The sequence below is a fragment of the Lemur catta genome, chromosome 3, assembly GCF_020740605.2.
Source record: "Lemur catta isolate mLemCat1 chromosome 3, mLemCat1.pri, whole genome shotgun sequence".
In the NCBI taxonomy this organism is placed as follows: domain Eukaryota; kingdom Metazoa; phylum Chordata; class Mammalia; order Primates; family Lemuridae; genus Lemur; species Lemur catta.
In genome coordinates this window covers 86,215,501-86,228,233 of record NC_059130.1, presented here as the reverse complement: position 1 = coordinate 86,228,233, position 12,733 = coordinate 86,215,501, and the positions used below count along the sequence as shown (strand labels likewise).

The 12,733-nt window shown below is 41.5% G+C and overlaps 1 protein-coding gene across 3 annotated transcripts in view; it reads right to left on the bottom strand.

Moving 5' to 3' along the window:
* YIPF1 (Yip1 domain family member 1) overlaps positions 1-12,733 on the bottom strand; it is a 35,793-nt gene that overhangs the window by 15,191 nt on the left and 7,869 nt on the right. For all 3 annotated transcript variants that reach the window (XM_045547971.1, XM_045547972.1, XM_045547970.1), the window contains 4 exons: positions 12,575-12,662; positions 4,676-4,792; positions 956-1,122; positions 383-565 (listed from right to left, as the gene is read on the bottom strand). In XM_045547971.1, the coding sequence (XP_045403927.1) occupies positions 383-565; positions 956-1,122; positions 4,676-4,792; positions 12,575-12,662 (555 nt within the window). The remainder of the gene's footprint in view (positions 1-382; positions 566-955; positions 1,123-4,675; positions 4,793-12,574; positions 12,663-12,733) is intronic.

Genomic DNA, 12,733 nt, shown 5'->3' with positions numbered 1-12,733 from the left:
GATGCATGTAGGTTATATGCAAATACTATGCCATTTTTGTAGAAGGGACTTCAGCATTGTGGATTTTTGTATACACAGCGGGTCCTTCCTGGAACCAACCCTCCCCCAAACAACAAGGGACAGCTCTATATAGACACTCACACTCATTCACCCATACTTCCTCTGGCCAGACACCACATCTTAACCAAACAATAGAAATTAGGTAAAGCCATAGGTTATAATCAAATTCTCGTAACTTTACCAATTCTCATCCAGAAGAGACTATTTTAAATTATACTTATTTCATGGAGTTAGTTTTAAAAGAACCATTGTGTCTAACAGTTTGAGGTCTTTAGCATTTGCATAAAAAACACACCAAAAGAATATAGGAATGAGACCATACCAAACAGCCCACAGAAAGAAGCATGTGAAGCAACACAATTGTCACAACTGTGGCCAAGGCGATGCGCCGGTTATCCTCACGAACAGCTGGCCAAAAGGTCATTGCCAAGACAGATCCTGAGATGCCCAGGGCTATCATGACTAGAATCCAACGAACAGCTTTCTGGGGGATAATCCACAGTATCTGAAAGAAGAGAAAAGCAGGGAGGGAGGGGTCCTTTGGAGGCATTTCAGGGAGGCATTTGTTAATTCCAGGCACATATGCTGACAAAGGCCCCAGAGCCAATCAGCAGCCGGGCCCCAACTAAAAAACTCTAGTTTTTCAGTACAGGCCGGAGAAACACCACCAGCACACAGACTGAGGCAAATGCTTTCACAGCGAAGGGCTCAACATCCCGTGAGGGCACTTGGCTCCCCAGGCCCCACTCATGCTGAACTTCTAAATTCAAAGGCGATTTTTCAGGAGCACATGAGTGTTAGGCTGGAAATGATGATGCCTGGCCAAATTCACAGTTGAATTTTCATCCAAGATCAGAGCATCACTCAGGATCTGCTCCCCAAGTGCGGTACTTACTGCTGTGGGGATATAAATGAAGAGTGAATATCCATAGACGCACACAATCTCCAGAAACGAATAGGAAACGATGTTCATAACTTTGCTGTTTCTCCACATGAGGAAACCCCAGAGTGCGAGAGGAACCAGCCAGGCGTAGGCATAGATGATGGTGGCTGCTATGGACACTAAGGATGACAGGACACAAGTTTCAATTGCCATCATGCCTTAATGGACTATCAGAGCACTTCGATACCTTACTGTGTTTATTTCCTAGCATGTCAATATACTTCGGTGGACCATGGAATCATGTCCTACTGGTCTGTATTCCCTGAGCCTGGCACAGTACCTGACACATAGTAGGCGCTCTATGAATGTTTACAGCACTAAAGAATCTTTAGCATTTCCCTTTGCGGTGATGACCAGTAGTCTCTCATATGGTTTTTATAATTCCTTTAATAACAACTGATATTATTAAACAACTGAATTATGCAACTGAAATATTTCAGAAGCTCCCCTACAAGTGTTTAAATCTGCTGAGCATTTCCATCAAATAAAAGCCAACTATCCCTTGGAAGAACACGTCCTCTTCCCTAGTATAACAAGAGCTGACACTGATTTCTTAAGCAAATTTATTAAACTGCTCTGGGTACAAATTAACTTGCTCTGCATGCTAATTAGAACTCCTTCTGTCTCTAAAATAGGAAGTTCCAGCTCACTGATGAATTGCTTGAAATACTCTCCAGTTTTACTTTCTTCCTTAAATAAATAATTCTGCCTCTGTGGTGGAAATGCTATTGAGTGGCTCCTCAGAACAGCAGTGTTCAGTATATCACTGATTCGTTTTCCCTCTTCTGGAGTGGAGGATCGTAAAGTTATGGCTAAGCCGATGGCACCAGCCCTTTCTACACAAAAATCAGCAGGTAGTTCACTGACATGCATCTTGGCAAGAACAAAAGCATCCCTGGCAATTATAGTCAGACTTTGGTTAAAACATGTGATTGTCCAAAACATTTTGAGCTTCCAAAGCTATTTTTTCAGATTGAGAACTCCCTTATTAAGCCAAATGTAATTCTGTTGATATACTGCCTTTTTCTTGGATAACCAAGGGAAAAGGAGGGTAGTACTACTACGGCCATAGCTACCACTTGCTGATCACCTCCTGGGCACTCAGTGCTTTACTGACAGGCAATGTAGTACAACAGTCAGGGCACAGATTCTGTATGTAAACTCCATGGGTTCTAATCCTAGGCAAAGTTACTCTGGGTGGTGAGTTATCTAACCTCATCTGTTAAATGAGAATAAAAATTTATATTACCTTATAAGATTATTAGGAGAATTAAATGAATGAAAATAGGCAAGAACTATTCTAAATAGAACAGTGATTGGTAAACAATAAATGCTCAATGAAGAGTTAGCTTTTTATATTGTTAACTAATATGCAGACACATTATTTCATATAATCTGTATTTTCATTTAAAAACATTTTCTTTATTTTTATAGATAGGGTCTCACTCTGTTGCCCAGGCTGGAGTGCAGTGGTGCAATTATAGCTCACTGCAACCTCAAACTGCTGGGCTCAAGCAATCTCCCGAGTAGCTAGGACTATGGGTGCATACCACCATGCCTGGCTGATTTTTGAAATTTTTAGTAGAGATGGGGTCTTGCTGTATTGCCCAGGCTGGTCTCATGCCATGGCCTCCCAAAGCACTGGGATTATAGGCATGAACCACGGCACCCAGCCTATCTTCGTTTTAAAGATGAGGAAACAGGATAAGAGAAGCTAAGTTGTGTGGTCAAGGTAACATAATTAACAAGTTGGTGGGTAAGACCCTGTCTCTACTAAAAATAGAAAGAAATTATCTGGCCAACTAAAAATACATATAGAAAAAATTAGCCGGGCATGGTGGCGCATGCCTGTAGTCCCAGCTACTCGGGAGGCTGAGGCAGTAGGATCGCTTAAGCCCAGGAGTTTGAGGTTGCTGTGAGCTGGGCTGACGCCACGGCACTCTAGCCAAGACAAAAGAGCGAGACTCTGTCTCAAAAAAAAAGAATACAAAACAAGTTGGTGGAAATAGGATCTGATCCCAGATGTGACTCATACCCTTTAAATGAAATGGAAAAATGTTTATTGATAGGGCCAATGACTGTCTTACTGGTACATACATCACATCACTCCCTGATACTGGGATGCCCAGCCAAAGAGGATGAGAACAGATAAGACCCTCCTGAGCTTCCAGATCCCCAGGCAAAGTGGGTCACTCCTTCTACATCGATATACCAATACAGACCTCTAATATAGAGGTTAACACATACTATTTACAGCCATATTCATTTACCTAGTTTCCTTAACCACTGAATTACTTGAAGGCAGCATTTATATCTCACGGATAGCATTTATTGAGTTAAACTCAAACCAAGGTTATTTGATAAATAGAGTTGGGACTGAATCCAGGTCTGACTCCCTGATAGAGAAGGAAAGAAGGGAAAGTGGCATGGAAGGTAAGGGAAAGAAAAGAAGGAAGAATACTGGGATACTCATACTCTGGCGCACACACAGGCAAATACATATCTCACTATACACACACAGATATATATGTATACATATTAATGTGTGTGTGTATATATGTAGCAATAGTTAATATTTATTGAACTTTTTTGTACAAACCATTATTTTAACCTCTTTATATGTATCAACTCTTTATTCTCACAATAACCCTACAATAGAAGTTTTTTCTTTCTTGATTATATTTACATTTTGCAGAAAAGTATTATTATTTCCACTTTACCAATGAGGAACCTGAGGCCAAGAGAGATGAAATAGCTTGCCCAGCAAAGTAGAAGCTAGTGGGTGGTGGAGATGGAACTTGAAGCCAGTGGTCTGCTTCCAGAACCCGTGTTTGTCCCAGGCTACCTACAGCCTCCCAACATGAGAGTGGGCAGAGGGGAAGGCAAGGAACTGAGAAAGTGGTGCAGGTCCATCTCGTACTAGGCCAAACCTCCTCATTTCGGGGTGGCTGTCATCAGCAAGCCCCTAAAAGCTGTCTTGTGTTTTAACTACCCAATACTGACACAAGAAAGGAAGTTTAAAAACAAGAATGTCATTCACAAGCCCATCACTAGCACACATTCATTTCTGCATTTCCCCTTCCAGACCTTGACCATCTGCAGACTTCTCTTCAACAAAGTTGCTAACACAACAGGCACCAGTCTGGCCTAAGTTATCAGTTTTCCACATTGCTCTAGTGCTTCATAATTACTGATTTCAGGCTATCCCAGCTAGCTGAGCCATGGCAACTTAAATATTAATAATAATGTCTCTATTGTTTCTAATATTTGGATAATACAAATAATGCTACAATGGAGACCTTTATATATACTCTTTTTCACTTATTTTGTAGATTTTTCTGAGAATAAATTGCAGTTGCTATTGGGCCTGGCCTTACAGCTTTCCAAAAGATTATGTGGATTCACAACATTGTGAATACACTTAATGCCACTGAATTGCACGCTTAAAATGGTAGATTTTATGTTACACATATTTTACCACAGTAAAAAAAAAAAAGATTATGTGGCTTTCTATAGATGGGTGGTAATCTCTGAGGCAATACATATGCTGGAACCCTAGAACACAGAGAGCAGGGCTGCGGCACCCTGAGACGAGGCCCCAGGGCTCAGCGGGCAAAAGGAACTCACGGTTAGAAAGCGATGGCACTCAGAAGAGTCAAGCTATTCACCAACCTTTTTGGAATTCGGGCACATAATGGTATGTCTTCTCCCCCAGATGGATTAGGAAGTTGGAAAGATTCCCACTGATTGCTATGGCAAAGACCAGTGTGGCACATATCCAAAAGGGGCCTGCAAAGGAAACCAGAAAATTCAGAAACAAGAAAATAAAGCACAAGCCTTTAGACTCTTAGAGGATAATTTCTTATCTCCCTCTCCCTATTCATGTAAGCAAGGGAAAATGAATTTTAGATGCGATCAATACTTGTTTAATGGGAATTTTCGTTTTTAAAAGGTCAAAACACAACGCAGTAATTAGCTGCCTTAAATATGGGGTGGGGAGCAGGGATTTGAATCCAAAGGCCAAAACACCTTCCACAATTAGGGGAATAAAGACACTGATTTGTGCGTAGCTTCTTTTATTGGAGGAGCACCAAAAAATAAATAAATAAGTAACAGGCATTTTGTTAAACCTTCCATCAGCATACATGAAGCAAAGACTACAGAGAAAAATGAGTTAAATCAGACAGGTCTTTCTGCAGCATTACACAAAGAGCAGAGCAAGCAGAACACCTGAAGGCAGAGTTAATTTAATCTACCAGTTCCCCATGGTTGTGTTTGACTGTGTGTATGTTTAAAGCTTTCTTTTTTTTTTTTTTTAATGAAGAAGAAATACTTGTACAAGTTGTGTTCCAAAGGTACAAAAGGGAATATTGAGAACAGCAAGCTTCCCTCCCTCTGCGTGCCCTGGCTCTTCCTTTCCCCTCCCAGAGCTATATATTTATATGTAAATATATATATGTTTTTGTTCATGGTTCCTGGCTTATAACTCCCATAGCCCTTGTTACAGTAAACAGAATCTCTCTTTCCAACCTTCTCCTGCCCTCCTTTCACCTGCCCAAGGCAGGACTCTAATCTGACTGTGGGTCCTAAGACCCTCATTCCAGAGAGGGTCCTGCCCTATACCCTGGAGGAAGGAATGCTGACAGAGGCCAGGAAGAATCTGAATAGACAGGCCTTGCTGGATTTAGATCATACCCTTTTTGTCCAATCACATTTCTACATGGTTGCCAATCAAGCCTATCCAAAGATGTCTCCAAAAAAGGCCCAAAAGGATAGGATTCAGAGAGCTTCTGGATAGCTGAACAAGTCATGGTTCCTGGAGGACGGCGTACCCCAAAGGATTGTACCCCAAAGGATTGTAATATCCTTTTTAATAACCAGAAAACATTGTTTTCCTGAGTTCTGTGAGCTGCTCCAGAAAATTAATCGAACCCAAAGAGGAAGTCATAGGAACCCCAACTTGAAGCAAGTCACTCAGAAGTTCCAGAGGCCCAGACTTACCACTGGTGTCTAAAAGGAGGGGGGCAATCTTGGGGACTGAGCCCTCAACGTGTGGGATCTGATGCTATCTCCAGGTAGACAGTGTCGGAATTCAATTGGAGGATACCCAGCTGGTGTCCACTGCTTGTTGGTAGGGACCCCCCCAACATTGGTCATGGAAGTATTCTGTGTTGATTGTTGTATTGGTGTGAGAGCACAGGAAAAGCACGGTTTGAGTATTTTTCACAAACACCACTGTAACCAGTTTCTGGTGAATCTTGCCAGAAACATTCTATTCACATACAAGCAAACACATATGAGTGCATGTGCACGTTTTATACAGATGATAGCATACATACATATCCTGCTATTCACCTACCTTCACCTTATTATAGCCTAGAGATTCTACCATAGCCATTCATAAAAATCAGTTTAGTCTTTTTTAATGGTTATAAAATATTCCACTGAGTGGATGAGTACACCATGCTTTGCAAACCCCTTTCATCATTTGCTTGATTTCATGAACACTACCCTTGTCTCTCCCCACCTAAAAAAAATACTATGTAGAACAAATATAATGTTTAAATTGAGAGATTTTAATACTTTTATAAATTTCATTTTTCAATGTCACTAATATTTCACAATACAGTTTGGGATAATTTCAGGTATCTTTATATATTACAAAGTTAAGAAAATTATTTATTATCCTAGGAGGGATGACTAGAAGAAATAGATTAGTACTTTTCTAAGACAAGCACTGGTCCCTGAAGGCGGGAAAGAGAACACAAGCAATCAACTGGGATGCTCCAAAGAGTCACCAATATTAGCTTTCCACAAATTGTCTGTTTACTCACTAGACTGTAAGCTCTGCTATAGCCAAGGATGAAATCTCACCACATATGAGCACAAACAAACAAACAAAATCCCCACAACTGAAGAGCTTTATTGAATAAATTAACAAAACTGACTATGTGTTGTAGATGGGCTGAGATCGTCCAAGCAAATGACCACAAGTAGCCAAAATATTAATTCATAATACCCATATAACTAGAAAGCCAAGATTATCACATCCTATCAGTGATTATTTACTGAGTACCCATGACCTCTAGGCCCCAGGCTAGGTGCTGGAGACACAATGATGTACAACAGAGACACAGTCACTGCCTCTGATGCACTCAGGCACACTGCGGAGACAGATAATAAAATATCTATTCTTTTTTTTTTTTAATTTTTTTTTTTGAGACAGAATCTCACTCTGTTGCCCGGGCTAGAGTGCCGTGGCAACAGCCTCACTCACAGCAACCTCAAACTCCTAGGCTCAAGCAATCCTCCTGCCTCAGCCTCCCGAGTAGCTGGGACTACAGGCATGTGCCACCATGCCCTGCTAATTTTTCTATATATATATATTTTTTAGCTGTCCATATAATTTCTTTCTATTTTTAGTAGAGACGGGGTCTCGCTCTTGCTCAGGCTGGTCTCGAACTCCTGAGCTCAAACAATCCACCCGCCTTGGCCTCCCAGAGTGCTAGGATTACAGGTGTGAGCCACTGCGCCCGGCTGACAATAAAATATCTAAATTCAAGAGTTTTGAAGACGGAAATACAGGGTGCCCATGGGAGCACAGGGGAGGGCACCAAACCTAGAGAAAGTAGTGTCTAAGCAGAGATCTAAAGACGAGCAAGAGTTGCCAAGTGAAGACAGAAGACTGGTCCAGGAAGAGGGAACAGCATGAGCAGAGAACCCAGAAGAGAAAACAATTAGAGGCTAAGGAAGTTTGAGGTCAGGAGTAGCCAGAGATTGGAGAGATGGGCCAGGGTCAGATCATGAAGGGTCTTAGAAGGGTCTGTTGAGTTAGGAATTTATCTTGAGGGCAAAAGGAAGCCTGGGAACTGGGGTGGTGGTGAGCACCCATAGACCCAGCTAACTCAGGAGGCTAAGGTGGGAAGATCACTTGAGGCCAAGAGTTCAAAGTCCAGTGTGCCATGACCTCGCCTGTGAATAGCCACTGCACTCCATCCTGGGAAACACAGTAAGACCTCGTCTCTTTAAAATAAAAAAAAAAATGGAGGCCAGCATGGTGGTTTACACTTGTAATCCTTGTAACTTGTGACCTCAAGCAATCCTCCCACCTCCTACTAAAACCAGAAAACATTAGCCAGGCATGGTGGTATGCCCCTGTAGTCCCAGCTACTGAGAGGGTGGGGGGGTGAGGAGGGGCTGCAGCAAGAGGATTGCTGGAGCTCAGGAGGTTGCAGTAAGCTAGAATCACACCATTGTATTCCAGCCTGGGCAACAGAGAAAGACCCTGCCTCAAAAAAAAAAAAAAGGTCTGGTATGGGGAGATATTTATACTGATTTAAAGACCTGTCCAGCATTCACTGGCTGCCCCATGCCCTAAGCTACCTAACAACCCTGGCACAAGAACAGCTGGAGGAACAATATTCTCAGATGGTCTGCAATATCAACTCCTGCCCACCCTACTATCCCTATCTGGCCCAATCTCAATAAGTTATCCTTCCGCAGAAGGCGGAAAACTTTCCTGGCACTTAGCATTCTTGTCCCCTTTGCTATTATCCTCTTTCCCTGCTGTTTGCAACCTTCAATGAAGCCCTATTGTTTAAGGACAAAATTCAGATTCCTCAGGCTGACATAAAAGGTTCACCAGATCTGGGCTCTGTAACCTCTCCAGCTACCCAGATAGGAAGCTTGGACACCAGAGACATAGGACACCCACTCATCCCAGGGCCTGCCATGTGCTTCATACTGCCTTCTCCCCCTTTCCTGCCAAATTCCTACTCTCATTATAGGGTGGGGGTAGTAGAGGGCCTTAATTTAGTTTGTATCTATAATTAAAATGTCACAGTATGCATTTTTATATTATGAAATATTTCTAAACATACAGAAAGGCACAATGAATTATTTTAAAAAAATGCTGGTGTACCTATCTTGCCACTTAAAAAAATTTTTTTTCCTTAGACATGGGGTCTTCCTCTGTTATCTAGGCTGGAGTACAATGGTGTGATCATAGCTCACTGTAGCCTCAAATTCCTGAGCTCAAGGGATCCTCCTGCCTCAGCCTCCCATATAGCTAGGACTACAGGCACGTGCTGCCACACCTGGCTAATGTTTTTCTTTTTTGTAAACATGGGGTCTCATTATGTTGCCCACGCTGGTCTCAAACTCCTGGCCTCAAGCAATCCTCCTGCCTCAGCCTCTCAAAGCACTGGGATTTACAGGCATGAGCCACCATATCTGGTCTAAAAATCTTTTTAATGCTGTCAAACTATTCATATCCTTCTACAACATGCTTTTTTTTTTTTTCATTTACCATTGTTCTGAGATCTATCCATTTATTCATTTTTAAAAAACTATGGAATTCCATGTATGAATACACCACAATTATTTACCCATTCTCCTGCTGATGGATATTTTGCTTGTTTCTAAATAATTTCTATTATAAGCAATACTGCTACAGTAAATAATATTCTTCTATATGTCATTTTGTATATATGTGAGTTTCTCTAAAAATGTACATCTAGGAGTGGAAATGCTGAATCATAGGATATGAGCATCTTCAAACTGCTCCAATTTGTGTACCAATTATATACCCACCAGCATTATACAGAAGTTCCCATTGTTCCACATCCTTGACAACACTTAGTATCAATGTTTATGATATCTAACTCTAAGTCTGTCATTCCTCTGCCCAAACCCTCCAATGGCTTCTCATTCAAGTAACAGCCAAAGTCTTACGTAGTCTGACCCTCCACACTATCTCTGTGACCTTATGTCCTAGTAGGCCCCCTCATTCATTCTCATCCGGTACACTAGTCTCTTCACGGTTCTTTGAACATACTGTGCAAGCTCCTGCCTCAGGACCTTTGCACTGCTGATCCCTCTGCTTCAAACACTCTTCCCTTAGGTATCTACATGAATCACTCCCAATTCCTTCATGTCTTTACTCAAAATTCACCTTTTTAAAATTTCAAATTCATCCATCCACACAAACAGTTCATGTTCTTCCTAACTGCTTGAAAATTTTCACGTAAGTATTCGTTACTAGAAAACTCTGTATTTTACTTCTCTTTGCTTATCGTTAAGCTCAATCGGTTACAAACTGCCTAAAGACAGAGGTTTTTCTGTTTTCACTGCTGTATCTCTAGTACCTAGAACAGTAAGTGCTCAATGTTTGTTAAATTAATTGAGTGAATGAACAAAAACAAACCAACTTGTATTAACATAATATGCTTGTTAAAATAACAGGTATAAATAAATACCTTGTTTTAGTTTTTATTTGCCTGATTACAGGTGGGGCTAAGCAGCTTTTCATGTATTTACTGGCCATTTGGGTTTCCTCTTCTGTAAATTGCCCACTCTCCCCCAGAGTTGCCTGTTTTATTTTTATAGTTTGTAGGAATTCTAAATATACTCCTGCTTCTCATCTTTTGTTGGTTATGTGCATTGCAAATATTTCCCCTTGCCTGTGGTTTATTTTTCCCTTTGCTTATGGTTTATTTTGTTGTGTAGAAATTTTTAGTTGAAATGTACTCAAATTCATCAATCTTTTTTTTTTTTTTTTTTTTGAGACAGAGTCTTGCTTTATTGCCTGGGCTAGAGTGAGTGCTGTGGAGTCAGCCTAGCTCACAGCAACCTCAAACTCCTGGGCTTAAGCGATCCTTCTGCCTCAGCCTCCCGAGTAGCTGGGACTACAGGCATGCGCCACCATGCCTGGCTAATTTTTTCTATATATATTCTTAGTTGGCCAGATTATTTCTTTCTATTTTTAGTAGAGACAGGGTCTCGCTCTTGCTCAGGCTGGTCTCGAACTCCTGACTTCAAGCGATCCACCCGCCTCGGCCTCCCAGAGTGCTAGGATTACAGGCGTGAGCCACCGCGCCCGGCCTAAATTCGTCAATCTTTTCCTTATACTCTGCAGAGTGGCAACTTTCTCCTAACCGCCTTCATCCAACCCACCCTACAAGGCCTAGTCCTCTCTACTGTAAAACACTTCACCTACATTGTACTTCCTCCTTTTAACCATGTCTATGAGCTAATGAGGCTACCTGTGTCATGGAAAAGAAGCAAGCTTCGGGTTCAAACCCTGGCTTTGTCATGAGAGGCAGCATAGCAGTCATGAAGAATATGGGTTATGAGCCACAGTGTTGATTTGAAAACTGAGCTTGGCACTTACTGGCTATGTAATCTCAGGCAAGTTACTGGGTCTCTGTGTGAGTCAGTGTCTTTATCTATAAAATGGGGATAATAATGGTATCTATCTGATAAAGTTGGGGTTGTCACAAGGATTAAATTAGTTAAATAGGTTCTGCCCTAATAAGAGAGTTTGGCACATAATAAGCACTATATGTGTAAGATATTATTGTCATTATTGCTAACTCTGTGACTATGGGCAAGTTACCCTCCTCAAGCCTCAGTTTTGTCTTTTGTAAGATAAGGCTACCTTGGAGTATGGGGCCAGTACTAGTAAAATAGTAAAACAGAGTTTATCTCCATGGTTGGCAGTTATAAGGTACTCAAGAGATGTGAGTTCTCCTTCTTCTAACTCTTTGGGTCTAGGTATTATGGCCTTATCTTTAAATCCTCAGCCTCTAACACAGGGCCTAGCTAAGTGCTCAAAAATTGTTTGAGCACCTGCTCTGTGCCAAGCCCTCTGCCAGGCACTGAAGGCATGGATTACTGAGACACAGAGCCTGCCCCTCAACAAGTTCTCAGGCTAGATGAAAGAATGAATGAGACAGCTAGAAAGAGAAAACACCTTGACAACCTTTAGATGAGAGGCATGGGCCAGTACAATGGTTTTCACATCAGGCTCCCTGGAATCCTGGGAATTTCACAAAGCCCATATTTCAAATTAACAGATACAACTGCTTCACTACTTATCATTTAAGACTGAAGATATATATCAATGAACCTCACTGAGCAGCAGATTCCTCATTTGAAAAGTGGGGATACTTTGCAAGGGGTTGCTGCAAGAAAGAAATATGACCAAGTACGCATAGTCTCTGGTATAGCACCTGGTACACCAACAGCACTTGCTTTTCCCATCAAACACAGGCCACTGTTGTAGGTTCCCTTTCGTCAGGAGCACTGGGTGGACCTCTGAGTATTTCTCAAACCGCAGGGAGGTCAGGGATGATAGCCATCCCTGGGCCAATTCGGTTTCAGACTTCCAGTGCTGGTGACCACATCCCAAGGGGAGCCAGCTCATCCGAGGGCAGAGCTGAAACTCAGCACATCAATAAAAGTGTGAGAATACCTTCTCCCCTACCACCAAATCCTTCATAAATTAAAATCAACAATCTCCTCTTAGTCAAAGTGATTTAATCTGTCTCAAGTTTGTAATATCATTTGAAGACTTTTAAAGGACATGCTAGTACTTGTAATTATAGTATTAATATAAAACATAATCGCATCTTCCCAAAAATTCTTTGCAAAGGTTGCTACTGAAGCTCAGAAGAATCAAAATCTTGCACATCCCACTAACTGTGCAATCCTCCAACTTTCTAAGCAACCCTCACACTCACCCAAGTTCAACTGAAACGTGGTAAAGAATCAAGTCAGCACTACACATACCATAGAGATCTGGATTGCTGCGTATATATAATCTCACAAAGTTTTTTCCAGGTATCGGCAAAAGAGACCCTTTAATTCTGTCAAAGACCTGGAAAACAACATAGCGGTGATTCTACTGAAGATTTTTTTTTAAGCTTAATAAATTCAACTTCTACAAAA